Raw genomic sequence first — 17,546 nt, 5'->3', positions numbered from 1 at the left:
CAACATCAGGGTTTTCGAACTTACTTGTATTATGGCTCCACATTTAGTGACTCGCAGTTCTTGTTAAATGTATCCCAGAATTTGCATGCGAACACTTAAGAGCCACAGTCAAAAGTTAAGTCTGAAAATTCACCACCAGCTAAAGCACCCATAAATCACCCTCTCACCTCTACAGTCAAAAATGTATTCATAAAAGGTCTGACTCAACTCAATGGATGTCAATGGAAAGAGCACCAATGATTTTAGTAGGAGTTGTATTTCCATTTTCCACTAGAAGGAAGGTGATTATCAGGGCGTAGAAGTGACAACGTTCACCCAATCTATCTCTGGTACAGAAAGCAGTCAATAGCCATGACCAAGTGCACAGCTGCAGACCACTTGAAAAATGGCTGATCAGGTGAAAGACTGAACCCTCATTCCATGCAGGGTCAGATGAAGAAAATACAAAACAGCATCTTCAGTAACTTCTGTCTGCCTGCCTGCCTCCAAGCTCTTTTCAAAATGGGAGGTGAGAAGGAAGCAGAGGGAGTTCTGGCTGGGGTCTTTTCAGCTCTTGCTAGAGAGTGAGGCAGATGTATTGGAGCCCCCCTGAGGTGGGGGAAGCTACAATTCATCCACTCCACCCTCCATTGCCATCTGGGGAACCCCTAGAACAAGCCCCCTCTGCCCCCCCCCTCCAATTCTGAAAACAGCCGGGGCTGGAAGGAGGGGCCATTGCTAAGGGAAACTAGCTACAGGCTGGCCGCCAGCAGCCAGCTTCACCTCCCCACTGGAGCCAACAGTCAACTTCTGTTTGGTCCTAGGGACCATTGCAACTCAGAGCACTTCCTGCCAAACATTCCGAGTTACAGCGGGGATTGGCACTTCTGTCTGCACCCTCAAGCTATTCAGACTGAAATGTAGGCAACTTCCCTGAAATCCCAGGGCACCTATATACATGCAGCAGGGCTGCTCCAATGGGCTGTAATTACAGTGCGTCAGCACAGACTCAATTAAATGGAGGCTGCTGGTGCATGGTAATTACCATACATGTGACACTGGAGTCTGGAGCATCAGCGTCCATGAGCTGAAAAATGGCAGCAGGGGTGCTTTAACTAAAGCTCATTCAACAAGCTTTAGTTAAAAGTACCCCACCGCCATTTTTCAGCGCATGGACACCGATACACATGACACTTCAGGTGCATTAATTAAGCAGTAAGCTGCTCTAATTAGGCCCCCCCACTCCTGGAACACATCTATGAAACACCTACATTGGACTGCATGGAAGCAACAGCAATAACAGACTCCATACAGTCCATACCCAGGGTGCTAAAGGAACTGCCCCTGCATACATCCTTTGTCTAGGATGCTCTTATTGTAACATTTGTGAACAGTGCAAATATAAATAAACATTTTATTTCCTCACTTTTCCAGTCTTCGTAATACCATGGTTTCAAAGTGGCTGCTCAAAGCTAAGAGAAATTGATTCTGTGGCCCAAGTTTCTCCTGTTCCCAGTGGACTGAGAAAATCAATTATGAATCCTATTTTAATCAGCTTTGGTTTTTTCAACAGCATTTGTATGTATAAACTAACTGTTTGATCTCATAACATAGGACCTCCTAAAAAAAATACAAGCTGACAATGCTAGAGGGACATATTAAAAAGAGAAACCAAGGTCTAAATTACACCTACAATATATAAGCACATCAATAGCCACATACATGTGCAATTATATCAGTGGTGTTTGCCAACAGCAGCCAGTATATTGGCTCCAGTTACAATTTGGGGATAGAGACTTGAAAGCATGGCTTTCAAAATGACAAAAATCAACTCCATATTCAGAAAGGTACAAAAATAATGGCCCCTACACCTGCTCTAGAGTCCACTCGTTGATGTGGGTTTTTACAAACTTCATTTTCCCATGTTCTTAAACAACAATATTTTTCTTCTTCACTGTTTGCCTTTCATGCAGCAACAGAGAAGGGGAAGCAACTTAGATATAGCAATGCAGGGGGAAACAAGGAAAATGGTTGAACAAAAAGTACTGAAATGCAAGTAACAAAGTGAACTACATTTCTTTACTTTTTCGGTCACAATAGTCTCATATGGTATTTGCAACAATAAAGTACGTGAGGGAAACATGTTTAGGTTGAAAATGTCTCTGATATCTCCAGAAACAGTGATTCAGTCATGTCTTTAGGAGCTGTTCTGAAGCAAGTGATGAGGGTGACAATCTCTCCCCACCCCACTCTAGCATGCTAAAACTCCCTATGACAAAACATTTGGCATGAAAGGCACTTGAAATTTTAGTTGTAAACTCTGTCTTTCTAAACTAATATTTCAACAACCTTGATTGTGAGAAGCCATGTAGCCCACAAGTTGCAGGGGGTATCTAAGCAAGTTATTATGACATGCAGAACTTGTAATAAGGGTGATAAAGCTTAGGGAAGGGCTGAGCCTGACAATTAACACTGTTTAGAATGCAATGTGGCTGGTAAAAAAACACATCTTTTCATTTTTATATGAAGGCCATTTGATACAGAGATTTCTAAGACACCAATATGGAACCTCTTTAGTAAGTTTTTTAAACACTGGTTTAAAAAGAGTTAAGCAGCTGCCACACTCACCTCTCAATGCACAGACAAGATGTTGAAGCTGCAGAAGATTTGTGACATTGTCTTTGAATATGCACATTTTGGGTACCAGGCATTTTCAAAGGCACAGCAGTGAAGGTTCCTGACCTCTTACTATAAAGATAAAGTTGTTAAGAATCACATGATCATCAACTGGAGACACACATTGCAGCAAAGATGAAAAACCCTGTGCTTAACAAATAAAACAAGATTCAGAAGAATGTGCTTACATGATCAGTTTTTCACTTCATAAATGCTTTCAGTAATTGAGTTACTTATGCTGATGAGATGAAGAGAGCCTTAAAAACTATAGCCCTCTTATGATCATTTTCAGATCAGCCACTACTTGTGCCAAGATGAACAATACCTTAGCAAGATCAGATTGGTTTTTACTTCAATGGGGACAACTCATTCACCCCATTACACAACAGTTCCACAATGGCCAATGCGAGTTCCAGAAAAGTCCTTGCAAAAACTGGTCATGCAGCAAAACAGAAGATACACACCAAGACATTTTTGCCACCTAACTTCATTAAGCTAGTGAAACATGAAAAATCAGCTTAACTTCTTTTAAAAGTTAACAGAGCCCATGAACAATTCCACAAAGCCATAAACCAGCTCCTATTTGAAACATGCAAAGATATTCTAACCTTAACACCGAATTTTGTTTAACATAATACTTGGTGCAAGTTATTCAAATACGAAGTCTCAAAAAAGGTGGGCATCACTGCTACTTTTCCTTATTTATTAAAGCACTAGAAAGTTGTCAAAAAGGGCTTTGTTGTTCCAAGCATAACTATAAAGCTACATATGCTAACCTACTACATATTTTATACTTGAAGTTTCCAAGACAGCAAGAGCATTTATCTTGCATATCATAATGTCTGTAATTATCTCCAGACTATCACAAAACCGGGGGGGGGGGGGATGACACACAACAGAAACTTAATCAAATTTTGGCCCATTGTTTCTATGAAGCGCCATGGGGCAGTTCTCTCTATTATTGCTCCCAAGTTTGGATTGCCGGCTGATATTCAAACATATGGTCAATCCAACTCTGTCTCTCCAGGAAATCAACTGCAGCTGGAGAGGTGTTAGGTGCCCAGGGGTCAATAGGACATTCAATATACACAGGACATAAAAATTAAATTTTGTGCTTAGAAAGAAGTAAAAGTCAGTTGAGGAAAAATAGATCTTTGACCTTATCAACTGTATAAGCTACTATTTCATCATCCTAAAAACCCCTGAAGTCTTATTGGGAACAATTACAAGCACATTTTTATCTTCATATTAAAGCTGTACCCTGCACACTTCATATAGCAATCCTGTAACAAACCACCATACTGTAATTGGTAATAAAATTCCTAACTATATTTCATACATGATCCTTAAGGTCAGACATACTATTATTGATAAATAATTCTGGATCACAAGCTGACATTTTAGATTATAAAAGACAGATGTCACTTAGTCTTTCCAAAGCTGCTAAGCAACTAGATTGCAGAATTCCACCTTCTGCACAAAATTATCGATACTTTTTGTCTAGACAAATTTAATTATATTAGCTCTGATGAAACAGCATTAAAAGTGTCCTTTTATGTTCTTTCAATTTCTGAGGAAGGATTTTTTCAAAACGCAAGAGAGCACAAGTCCCATTGAACAATTAAACTTCTTTTTCCAAATCTCATGGGTACTTCTAAAAGTGATACACACCATTTTTACATCTATCCAAAGCCTTTGTTTTTAAAGGCTTGTATTAAGTTTCCAATTTTTTTTTTTGCTATTCAAAAAGAAATGGTCATATTACCCTGGATAACTCTAAATCTTCATGGCTTGAGCACGTCAGAAGTAAGCCCTTATACAATGAAAGTTAATTAAACAAAAACCCCAGAAGTATTATATTCACCTTTGAGTGCTGCATAGGTAGATTTAAAGTCTCTTTTGAGAGACGTATGAAAGCCAGAACAGTAAAACAATTATGTCAACTAATTAACCCTATTTCATAACCCTATTACATATTTCATATGTAAAAGGATGTGAAACCAGATGTAAAACAAAAATTTTCATACATGACAAAGCTGACTTGCCCAACTGAAAGGCTTACAATGGCTGCTACTTCCCTCCCTCCCATACTCCCATTCTTAGAGGCCTCATATAGCAACCCAAATGGCAAAAAAACCTCAGTGGCTTTTTCATTAGCTGTTCAGCTTGGGGCACTCAAGTTTCACAGCTATATTTTTCACTTGAATATGCCAAAGAATATGCGAAGTGGATACTGCCTTTTTGCAAGTCCAGTAAAGTCTCTTTCAAGGAATGCAGCAACTTGCAATTAAAGTTATAACAGTAGCAATTCCCCTTCCAATTTTCATTTAAACACTCTTATAACCCTACTTTGAATTTATATGCCACATTTCATCCAGTGACTTTGAAGTGCTTTACCAAGGTGGGCACTGGCACTTTATCTTACAGGAAGAAAAAACTGAGGCACAGAACGGCTATCCAGTTTGCTCAATATAACATAAGAGGGTAAAAAGAGAACCCAGATACATTGCCTTGCTGTTACACCAGTGTCCTCTAAACTTTTGAAAGCTGAGTCCGATACCATAAAAGTTAAGTTAGTTGTACCTTCCAACATTACCAATAGCTGGTAGAATTTCAAAGCTAGGCCCATCCTAAATGTATACTTCTTCCATGCCTAGCTAATTATTTGCACTCAGACTTCCACCCTTGTCCCTCCCATCTTTTAACTCAAGCTCTTACCTTGGTTTTGCCCCTGGCCACCCATATACAAAAACGGTTAACCCAGGCAAGACTCTTTGCCTGGCTGAGGATATGGGTTAAACCAAGTTTCATTTCAATATGTGCATTTACACAGCTGAAGCTCAAGCTCTGTAACCAACTGTGACAGTTCTCCAACACTGCCAACACAATTCCCTAGAAGCTGTGTTTTCTAGCCCTTCTACCTACATGGTTGGTATGGTGTGGCAGAAGCTACCTGTTAATTTATATAAGACCTTGGCAGTAGTTAAACCCCCATTTTGTTCAGCCTGCTTCAAAATCTGATTTTCGCAAACTAACTTCATCACAAGCACATTTAAAAAAAAAGGCCTGTAAATAGAGGGCATCAGGCAGACAAATCATTGTTGGGACAGAGAACTAAAACCTCAAGAGCACTTACCACAGAGTAACAGATACCAACAGCATTCCTGGCAACCTACTGTAGTGCCTATGAAATAGAGTTTAACCAGCTGTTTGGTACCACCCTAGGTAGAGTCATGTGCAGATGAACTTTTGAAACAGAACGGTCTGACTTTTTTAGGCCAGGGACAGTAGTACCAGAGGAGACTTCAGTTTAAAGGAAATAGTAAGGCAAGAAGTGCTACTGGCCTGGAACAGATCCTGCACCTAGGGCAACAGGACAACCTTAAGCCAAATTCCACAGATCTATTAAAAGTACTTAAAGATGGAACCAAGAAGAGACTTCAAAACTGGGAGCACAGACGCATTAAAGGCAGCCACTATCTCTGTTTGTGTTACAGGAAGAATAGAAATACATGCTAAAAACACTCTCCAATGTGTGACCAATAAAATTACTACCACACAGTTTAGTACATGATAGAGGGCATACTCTGCCTCAGCTGAAGGCAAGAGTCAACACACACTAATTGCCCATCTTTCCATAATGTGCAATACACAGTTATTACAACAATGTCTTGCTCAGTCAGCTTTTTAATTTAAACTATAAATTTAAATGGCAATGAAAAATCAAGAGATCCTTTTAAAAATAGCAAATCTTGTTTCAGGTGAGAGACAAGTATTTCTTAGAGTGATATCTTTTATTGGACCAACCACGCATTCTTCCTGTACCAGAGACCTGAGGAAGAATGCCAAAGCTTGTCTAACTTTATCCCAATTGCACAGCTGATCCAATAAAAGTTAATCAGCCTAAAAAATCCTGGCCCCTCACAATTCCTGGATCATCATGGCTACAATCTCACTCCTACACTACCATGTTTAAAACGAAATCTGGATGCAATGCAAAATTCAGGCCAACACTCATCACAAACTTTTAGAGGCGTAAATTAAAAATGCAGCATCCATGAGCCTCTATCAAAGACAAAGGCTGCGTAGTACTCTACCTAAAGGAAAGAATTACCTGCATAAAAATATTCACTTTTGATGTGAAGCTTTACGTAAATGGTACAACAGATGATACTAATAAATTCATTAGCTCCTATGTGTGCTGATTGGTTCAGTTCTCACATCATGATTCACCCCACCATGGCAACTTATTCTGTGAGCTGGCCAGAAAAACACCGATCTACCAAACAACTACCAGTTCTTATTTCAGGGGGTGAGGTAACAAGCAGCAGGGAGCCTGGGCTGCAAGACACAAAGTACCCAATTTCTGGAATATTTTTTAAAAATTCTATGCCTCTTGATAAAAAAGGAAATACATGCTGAATATGAGCAATACAACAAAAAGATGAAAGGCTTAGCTGTGAGAACAAAACAATTTTAACAAAAACATTATTCAGAAGGCAATGACTTTGAAGATGAAGGATTCTAAATATTACGCCAGTGAAACTACAGACTACCCTTTCAAACAAAGCAGAAAAGACTGCAAAATGCTTCAAAACAAAGCTTGACAAGTTTATGGAAGGGATAATATGCTAAAATAAAGGTGGTCCCAATTTAGTAACTGGCTTATGCAATATGCCAAGTTCTGGCACGGATCTTTGAGAACTCCTGGCGTTCTGGTGAAGTGCCCGATGACTGGAAGAAGGTCAATGTGGTGCCTATCTTCAAGAAAGGGAGGAAAGTGGATCTGGCAAACTACAGGCCCATCAGCCTGACCTCTATCCCGGAGAAGGTCTTGGAAAAGATTATCAGAGGCCATTCTTAACAGACTGGCCGATGGCAATATCCTGAGGGATAGCCAGCACGGGTTTGTTGCAGGTAGGTCTTGCTTGACCAATCTCATTTCCTTCTACAACCAGGTGAACTATCACCTGGAAAAAGGAGAAGAGATTGATGTCATATATCTTGACTTTAAAAAAAGCCTTCAATCTGGTATCCCATGATCACCTCTTAGCAAAACTGGCTATCTGTGGCCTCGGCCACACCACGATCCACTGGCTGGGGAATTGGCTCTGTGGTAGGACCCAGAGGGTGGTGGTTGATGGAAGTCAATTGGCGTGACCAGTGGGGTCCCCCACAGCTCTGTCCTTGGGCCTATACTATTTAACGTCTTCATTAATGTGGATATTGGTATCAGAAGCGGACTGTCCGAGTTTGCCAATGACACCAAACTCTGGGGTAAAGCGTCCACACCTGAGGACATGAGGGCGATCCAGGCTGACCTTGACAGGCTCAGAAAATGGGCGGACGACAACCTGATGGTGTTTAACACCGAAAAATGCAAGGTTCTCCACCTTAGGAAGAAAAACCTGCAGCATCCTAATAGACTCGGCAGTGCTATGCTGGCTAGCACTATGGATGAAAGGGACTTGGGGGTCATGATTGACCACAAGATGAACGTGAGCCTGCAATGTGATGCTGCAGCTAGTAAAGCAAGGAAAACACTGGCTTACATCCATAGATGCTTCTCAAGCAAATCCCAGGGCATCATTCTCCCATTGTTGCGGCCTCACCAGGGCCGAGTAATGGAGTACTGCTTCGTTTTGGGCTCGCTCCACAATTCAAAGAAGATGTGGAGAAGCTTGAGAGGGTGCAGAGGAGAGCCACGTGCACGATCAGAGGTCAGGAAAGCAGACTTTATGAAGAGAGGCTGAGAGCCATGGGACTGTTCAGCCTGGAAAACCACAGGCTTAGGGGTAATCTGGTGGCCACCTAGAAGTTTATCAGGGATGCTCACCAGGATCTGCGGGAATGTCTGTTCACCAGAGCACCCCAGGGGATGACAAGGTAGAACGGTCATAAACTCCTTCAGGACCATTTCAGGCTGGACGTAAGGAAGAACTTCTTCACTGTCTGAGCCCCCAAGGTTTGGAATAGACTGCCGCCGGAGGTGGTTCAAGCACCTACTGTGAACGCCTTCAAAAGACATCTGGATGTTTATCTTGCTGGGACCCTATGATCCTTGCTCACTTCCTGCCCCTGGAGCAGGGGGCTGGACTCAATGATCTTCCGAGGTCCCTTTCAGCCCTAATCCCTATGAAATCGGGTATGATATTTGTATGTTAAGGCTGAAAGGTAACAATCCCCATGACAGTTATCAGGTAATCCCAAATGTAAGGAAATATTTCCCCTACACACACACACACACTCACTCACACCACTTCTACTTGGTTGGACTGGGCAAGATTGTGCATGATGGGGTGGCTTTTTCCATACCATGAGGCAGAAAAGAAAGGAGAAAGAGATAAATTATTGTCATAAAATTGTATGGGTTATTTACTAATACATTTGAAAGTGTTCCTGTTCAAAGTATAGTTGGCAGTCTAATTTATTGTGAGAGTTGTTATCAACTGTGTTTTTACTATGGAGGCTGGACTTATGAAATGATTTTTTACAGCATAATACAACGAAACATCCTAGGTGAAGCCTGTCTGTTTAAAACTAAAGTTTTAACAAGCAGGGATGAATTTCAGCATTTTTTTTCCACTCCAAGCTACACCCTCCCCACCCAAACTGGAGCTGCCTGGCTTATTGCAGTAATTAATCACCCCCTTCCAGGGGCAGGGGGCAATAATCACTTTGTAAACAAACAATTAAAGTAATCTCTCCCCTCCACACCCCTTCAGGAGAAGGAGACTTTCGGCCATGGTCTTTTCCCTGCACCCACCCCCCCATTCCTATTCTGAAGACAAAGAGGTGAGAAGAGTTCCTTCCTCCACACACACCCCCTAATCAGGAGACAGGCAGTCTGACTTTCTTTTCCCTCCTCTTTGCTCCCTTCCCTCACCCTTCTAGTAGACAGCTTTTTGCCAGCTCTTTGCCCACTTTTTTTAAACATAGCTGGTAGGGCTGTGCGAAGCTTCTGTAGCTGATTTGATTAGGCAGAGATTCGGCCCAATTCAGGGACAGAATCCAAATCGAATCAGGAGACCAATTAAAAGCTCCAAATCAATTTGGATGCTTTGAATCAATTAGGAAAAGCTTCAGAGATTTGGCCATAGACTAAACAGGCAGCTGACACAGCTGCCTCTCGGGGAGGGAGGCAGGTGGGCATGTGATGCAGGTGCGGCAGCACTGGGAACAGGGCTCTGTCCTGTTGCCGCTAGCCCAGCTGGGGTGGGGCGGGATGCGGGCTCCGCTCGCTCCAGGCAGAAGGGGGCAAGTGGCAGCAGGGCATAGCCCCTGCTCCCAGCACTGCTGCACCTGCATCCCTCCCTCCCCGCTGGCTGGCAAGCAGTGACAAGGCAGAGCCCCCACTCTCAGTGCCAATACCCAGGAGCAGGGACTACACCTCGCTGCTGCCCGGAGCAAGCCGCACCTGCATCATGCTGCCCCTTCCCACCCCCCACATCAGCTGGGCAAGCAGCAGCAGGGCATAGCCCTCGCAGCTCCCTCCACCGAGGCAGAGCTAGGCACAGCTAGAGGAGCCATAGAAGAAGCCCCCATGGCTGCCTTGCCCTGCCCGGCCCCATCCCCAACACAGCCCAGCCTAGTCCTGGCACTGTAAAAAAAAAAGCTCCATACTCACCAGCTCTGGCACCAGCCATCAGGGCCTCTGAGGCCTCGTGGAACAGCCCCCTGCGCAGCGCGAGGAATCACTCCCCCACTTTGGCCCCTGTGCAGCAGCTGCCCCATGGCATGGGTGCAGCACAGCTCAGCAGGGCGTTGTGCACTGTCTGGGAGCTGGAGTGGCTCTACCTGTCAGGTGGAGCCCAGCACCACTCAGCTCCAGCTCCCAGATAGCATGCAGCACTGTGATAGCTGCCACATGAGTGCTAGGCAAGGGGGTGGGGGACAGCAATCCCTGCTGCCCCACACTGTGCAGGGGGCTCTGCCACAAGCGCCCAGAGGCCCCCAATCACTGCTGCTGCAGCCGGTGAGTATGGGGTTTTTTTGTTTTGTTTTGTTTTGTTTTGACAGTGCTGGGACTAGGCTGGGGATGGGCAGGGGATGGTTCCCCACACTTTTTCCACAGGGAACCGGCCAGTTACTCAATTTCCTTGAAATCATGTATTTGGTAGGTCCTTGGTTATTTCATAAAGCAGTGCAACAGAGGGACTTCTTAATCATTCTGTTTTAGGGTCCAACTCAAATACAAGGGGTCATGATTATGAATATCCATTTTCTGTACTACCTACAATTTTAGAGTCATCTGCTGGTAAAGTCACCTGTAACAGAAGTCGTCTTTCATTACTGAGCAGAAGAGGATGAGTATGTAATCAGGACCAGAAGATTCCAGCAAGACTCCTTAAATGAAACAACCGTCTGATTCATTTAAGCAACCATTTCTCCCTTTCATTTTGTTCAGTTCATTGACAAAATCCAATTATTAAAAAATAAGTTCCACTCTGCCAGGCAGAAAAGACATTGCTAGAAATTAACAGTGTGCAAAAACACACCGATGGGAAATTCATTAATCTGCATCTTGATGAGTGCAGCAACATGCACAATGACTCAATAATACATGCTTGTGTGCCAACAGAAGATCGATACCTGTACCTTACAAGAGCATTCGATATATTTGGAAACGTTCATAACTCACAATGTTCAGAAGAAGTCAAAGCAGAGGTTGAAAAAACCTGAGCATTCTAGTGCCAAGTGCACAGCTTTGTTACAAACGTTGCACACGCAGCATAGATGACAAGTCTAAAAAAAAATGAAGGGAATCTGAAACTTACAGGGTTCCAGTGCTCATTTGATTCGTCTTTTAGCCACAGATGCAAGTAATTCCAAGAATAAAAGGAACGCACTGAAATAGCAAAATACTCTGACAACTACTTTGATTCAGCTTCACTGAAAAGAGCATGTTAAAAATAATTCTTCTCAGAGAAGTACAAAGGCATTCCAGTTTTTGACTGTTTTGAACTATTTATTTAGAACTGGCTCCTTGTGATGGCAATTTGTGTAGCAAATAGTGACAAAATGATGGAACTATCACAGCCAAAAAGAGTAAACATCACCCTAAAGAGAAACATGGAAGATAAATATATTGAGATCTGTGTCAATAGCTTTAGACAAGTTACATTAAGATAGTTGTAATATTGCTGATACAACTAAAATTTAGGAAGAACTCCAAGAGACACTGAAGAGCACTCTGGGAAGTTAAATTAAAGAGAGCAGACCAGCAAAAGAATCAAATACTTATTCCATCTGATTTTCTTGCCAATATTTTCAACTTAATATACCAAGGTAGATGCCTAACTGCTGAGGAAGATAATGCTATGACATGGGTATTTAATAACTGACCTCCAATCATGCTAACCAAAATAAATTTCAGGTCTGGAGGCAAGCCATTCAAGCAGTTCATATTTGCTGATAACATTTAAGGGGAAAAAAGAAAAAAAAAAAAGAAAAAAAAAAAATCACACCATTAACTTGGTAGAAGTTATTAGTAAGCACCTGAAAACAGTCTGCTGAAATGTTCAACTAGATTTTGACAACTGTAGCCTTTTCTGCAGGGACAAAAAAAAATAAAAAATACTCTTAGGTTGGACTGATTTATACAAAAATGAGAAGCCAAGTACAATCTGAAAGAGCAAAAAGACTCACCTTTCTCTTCGAGTCTATGACTTCTATGGCAATCCCTCGCAGTCACAGATGATTGTAAAAAATAATGCAAAGGGAGGATGAGATCCACTAATTTTAAAAGTTTGAAGGCTAGCCTAATAACTTCAGAGACTCATTTTCAGAAGATTTATGCTTCAGTGATAGTGACTGGAATTCTACCCATTTGAAATTCACAGCCAGTCAGTTTAACTCACTTACTGCAGTTAATCCCTCTTCAGGTGGTCATTTAGTTGCAAATGTGAAAGATTTTTTGATAATAAAAAAATATATACACACACAAAAATAAGGTTGGTTTGTCAGATGTAAAACACACAAAATGTCTCTATTTAATTAAATTTCAGTTAACATACTGACAACTGCTTGACAAATCATGAGTAAACAGATACCTTGAAAATAAGCAATACACCTACCATTCACCATTTCCCAACGCACCAGAAATTCAAAACTACTAAAAAATGAAGATAGTAAACTATACAATAACCATATAATTATAGTGTAACCCCCTAGGTGGCATAAAAAGTACTAAGTGAAATGCAAAGGTTCTATTTAGTTGTGAATTTACATGTTTTAACGTTTGTATCAATAGTGCATTTTTTTCTTTTTAAATAACCAATTTAAATTGCGCCTTTCTGTCAAGGAATTCACCTTGGTGATTTAAGTGAACTTGATTTAAATTTAAAATCAATCCATCCAGGTGTGATCTACATTGATTTTCAGGGGGTAGGAGGAAATATAACTATCCAACCTGTGATTTTAGCTGGCTGCTGCTTGCATTCAACATTAAAATTACAGATTTAGCTAGCTTGAATTCATAGCTAATAATAAATATTACTTCACTGATATTTTTATATTGGCATTTGCATTAAAGAATGAATTATTGATTCCATTCATTCTATTAAACAGAAAATCTGTGGCTGTTATCTGCAGTCTTAGTTTGCAGAAAGAAGGATAACAATAGACCTGGTGTCTTCAAGTTTCAGCATCCTGTTTATGCTTGACTGAGTTCTTCCCTACTGGCAATAACATTATAGAATTCTTCCAGGCTGGTAGGAGATTCCTGAGTAAAGGAAGCTTATTATACCTGCTCCTGTAGCATATCAGTTCTCCTGGTTACTGCTTTGTTGATCAGTCCCCAGGCAATAAAGCAATGCCTTCAAGAAATAGCAAGGAGAAGCCTAGAAAATAGTCGCTCTCCTCATGTGGGACTTCCAGTAGATTAACATCTTCCTTTGCTACTAGTACTTGAATAAGGGTTAAGATCATCACTAGTAAAGAAACCCTGCACCTTTGGTACTGACCCCTCCTACCTGCAGGGCAGCCAAGAAAACTTTGGGCAATTGTTTGAAATCAATTATATAGGTACAACTTACAATTCTGTCTGTGAACTACTTGTGATCAGGCAAATATACAGAGATTAAATTAAAAGTATAATGAGCACCAATTTATAGTCTCACTGTGGTGCCAAAGGTAAAATAAAAGATACCTTTCTTTCTTCCTTCCTTCGCATTGCCAAAAATGTACTGCACCTTTAACCATATTCCACCTCAGAGGCCTCTTTGGGTAATGATCCAGAACAAATGAAAGAAGGAAAGAGGATCAGGGATAAACTATTGCAAGAAACGCACAGAGGACTTCACACAAGTCAAACGTGCACCTTCCAGAATGACAGCTGGAACAAGACAGAGAAAGGAAGGGATAAATAAATATTTAAATAGATAAAATTACAGACCAACATGAGTTGAGAGACCTATGCATATCTTCCTAAATGGTCCTTCAGATATACCCACAAGATGCATCTCACATCTGGAAACTCCACACACAATCAGGCAACCATTAAAATCACTCTTGAATTTGCTTCACCTCAAATTTCAAAGTTTATAGTTAAACCAATATTCCTAGACAATTAAGTTCACCTCTCCTTAGTTCTTTTCTTATGATTCAAGTACCAGAAGTGTTTTACTACCAGCGCTTGCTTCCAGATATTTACTGGGATTACTAGCTGCTAAAAATCAATTGTCCTGAAGATGCATGAGAGAAAAGGAGAAAACATCTAAAATATTTTTAATCAAGAAATATTTCAAGAGCAAAACTTTAAAATAAAATTATTTTTAAAATTAAAAACTATTTTGAAGGTTAGAAAGAGTAAACTATATCCCAATCAGTCCCAAAATTAGACTGACCCTTAAACATGGGATTATTCAAGGAGTTATACAATTTTAAGAGGAGTTTCAGAGCCCAAGGAGATGTATAATTTTAATCAAAGTCAGGCATCTAACTCCTTCAATTCCTTGAAAAATCCCAGACATCTGATCCTAATCTGTTTGTACCAAACAAGGAAACAGTCAAAATGATGGTCACAGAAGGTACGAATTTGCTCAAAATAAATTGTATTACTTCATTGAAACTTGTTTTCCTCCTCTTTCACAGGTCTTTATTAATGGTAGAACCACAGAAAATTCAGGTTGCAGGGACCTCAGGAGGTCATCTAGTCCAACCCCCTGTTCAAAAGCAGGACCAGCCCCAACTAGATCATCCCTGCCAAGGCTTTGTCTAGCTGGGTCTTAAAAATCTTCAAAGATGGACAGTCCACAACCTCCCTGGGTAAACTGTTCCAGTGTTTTACTACCCTCCTAGTGAGAACGTTCTTCCCAATATCTACCCTAAACTTCATTTGCTGCAACGGCAGACCATTGCTTCTTGTTCAGTTATCTCCATCCTCCTTGGAACCCCACCTTCAGGTAGTTGAATACCATTAAATTCCCCCTCCAGTCTCTCTTCTCCAGACTACATAAGCCCAGTTCCCTCAGACTCTCCACATAAATCAGGTGACCCAGCCCTCACTATTTTCATCGCCCTCTGCAAGACTCTCCAATTCATCTACATCCCTGCTGTAGTGGGGGGCCCAAAACTGAATATGGTACTCCAGATGTGGCCTCACCAGTGCTGAATAGAGGGGAATAATCACTTCCCTAAACCTGCTGGCAACACTCCTACTAATGCAGCCCAATATGCCATTAGGTAATAATATCTTACAGTCCATTAAGCCTTCATGACTCCACTACCACAACCTATTTATCCCCACACTAAGTCTCTGACCAGGCTTGACAAGTTTCTCTCTTTCACCGGGCCTACTATTGCCATTAGAAATTTCAGTTTTCTAAGAACCAAAGTATTTTTGACGTCAGGACTTCCTGAGGAAAGAAAAGAATTGCACATGAATGCTGGTCACCCACCTAGATTGTAGTTTTGGAGATTTAGGTATCTGATGTTTGGGGTTTCTACACAATAGAGAAGGAATGTGCAACAACATTCTCAAATTGTCAGATTCCACCACTCCACCATTAGCTATTCATACTTTCAACAGTAGATGAACCAATGGAGTTTCTGTTGTTTGGGTTTTGCTTTCCAATTCGGTATGCATTGCCTACTTAGTTCCCTTTGTAAATCCAGCATTCGAGACAAATGAGTTGTTTTGCTGTCAAACAAACCCACAATGAAACACCAAACTAAGGCACTGCTGAATGAATCAGGCTAAACAGAAGAGAGAACAGTCTTCACAAATCACTGAGAAACCAGCACTTTAAAAGCTACAACATAAAAGAAACAATAATTAAACCCACTAAACATTTGCTGCAGTTATGGAGTTTTTCTACTTTGCTAAAGAGTATACTCGTCTTGCACTCATTGGTTTTACATGCCACAGCACAACACACTATAAAAAAAAAAAAGATTGTTCGCAGTTATAATGAAGACGTAACTATATAATAAAATTCTGACTGCAAACTATATGCAGCGTCTCACTACATGAGACATGTATGTTTAGAAAAAATGATTATGGTAAAACTGATCATCACAAAAATCCAGAGTATTCAATATACAAGAATTGTATGATTATGAACAAGTAAAATATTTTCCTATGAATTCTTACATGTACTCATCACCAAGATATAATGCATCGCTGCAAAGTGGTATAAAGTACTTGATTTCTCTGTCTTGTTGAGCAAATTCTGTTCTGATTTACTATTTGGAACAGCATCGGCACCACTGAGAGTATTCTGATCCAGTAGCATTTTGCAGCTCCTCTAGCCACATATCAATGATTATCCAATCCCGTTCAATTCAATTCACTCTATTCCACCTGTGTCTTAGTCAAGGTCTTTTTCAAAACATTTAGTTACTGCAGTGGTTGCCCCACACAAGTTGTACGCAGTGCAAGGCAGCATGGTAAGAGTAATTTAATACTTGCAAAGTACCTGGATGTTACAGTAACCTGTCACAGAAGAGAGTTTAAATGAATGTTTCACTAGCTTTGCATGAAGTCTACTAATGGCTTGTTGTATTAAATCAACCCAGACAAAACTATTAGCTTCAGATCTCAGCTGTTTTTGCCATCCCCCATTTCTAAGATTCCTAGAGTTTCTCTCTTAACAGGATGACAGTATTTCCCTTTTTCATTTAGAAAGCAAACAAACTACATAAACACAGATCTTTGTGCAGAAAACACCAAGAGAAATGTTGAGAGGAAACATCCCACACTAGTCAGGCTCTCCAAAAATCAAACTGCAAAGTAGCAGCGAATTGTTGCTATTCCTTTACCAAGTTTGCCTCTGGCTTTGAGCCTTGAATGGAAACATTTACCAGTTTTTTTTCCCCCCTTCAGCCAGGCTTAAAAAGAGAGAGAGAATTACCCTGGCAAATCCCAGGACTTGGCCCAAGGCTGCAGCCAAACTTGTTTCCATCTTTACTGGAAAAGATGAAAAATTGCAACCGGCCAGGGAGTGCTGGGCCCCAAACTATGAGCTCTGGCTTTCCCCTATCTGAGCAGCCTCTGGGGCTGCTGAGCCACCCCCAACAACCCTCCAACACCCAGGGGTGCCCCCATTCACCACAGACCAGTGTCCTCTGCTGGGTCTCCCCCCACCCAGTGGCTTAATTTTTAACCTACGCCCTCCCCCGCCATCCCCAGTTGGTCTTTAAGCTGCCTTGAGCCAGGGCAACAGGCCCTTGGGGGCCCCCCCCATCATCCGGGGGGGCTTACAGCTCTTCAAGAGGCCGCACCAGCAAGGGATGGGCTGGCACGTGCCTCCCCCACGGGGCTTCTAGGGGCAAGGCGGGCTCAGACCCCCCCATTTATGCCCCCTTCCTGGAGCACAGGGCCCTCCTCCACCGCGGCGCCCCAGCCCGAGCTAGGGGGCAGCCCCGACCGGGGGGGCGGGTACCTGGCC

General features: G+C 41.7%; 1 protein-coding gene across 3 annotated transcripts in view; it reads right to left on the bottom strand.

Moving 5' to 3' along the window:
* FBXO15 (F-box protein 15) overlaps positions 1 to 17,442 on the bottom strand; it is a 40,955-nt gene extending 23,513 nt beyond the window's left edge. Inside the window, exons 1-3 of one of the 3 annotated variants that reach the window (XM_006028305.3) lie at positions 17,010 to 17,442; positions 13,805 to 13,990; positions 2,608 to 2,727 (exon numbers count right to left, since the gene is read on the bottom strand). In XM_006028305.3, the coding sequence (XP_006028367.1) occupies positions 2,608 to 2,727; positions 13,805 to 13,857 (173 nt within the window). In that variant the 5' untranslated portion in view covers positions 13,858 to 13,990; positions 17,010 to 17,442. Of the gene's footprint in view, positions 1 to 2,607; positions 2,728 to 12,303; positions 12,327 to 13,804; positions 13,991 to 17,009 lie in introns of those variants that run through there. The other 2 variants (XM_006028308.3, XM_014522107.2) reach the window with 2 other exon arrangements.
* Between the last annotated feature and the right edge of the window lie 104 nt (positions 17,443 to 17,546).

Source organism: Alligator sinensis, unplaced genomic scaffold (genome assembly GCF_000455745.1).
Source record: "Alligator sinensis unplaced genomic scaffold, ASM45574v1 scaffold129_1, whole genome shotgun sequence".
Classification (NCBI taxonomy): domain Eukaryota; kingdom Metazoa; phylum Chordata; order Crocodylia; family Alligatoridae; genus Alligator; species Alligator sinensis.
The sequence above is the reverse complement of the archived record's forward strand: the minus strand, read 5'-3'. Positions and strand labels throughout refer to the sequence as shown.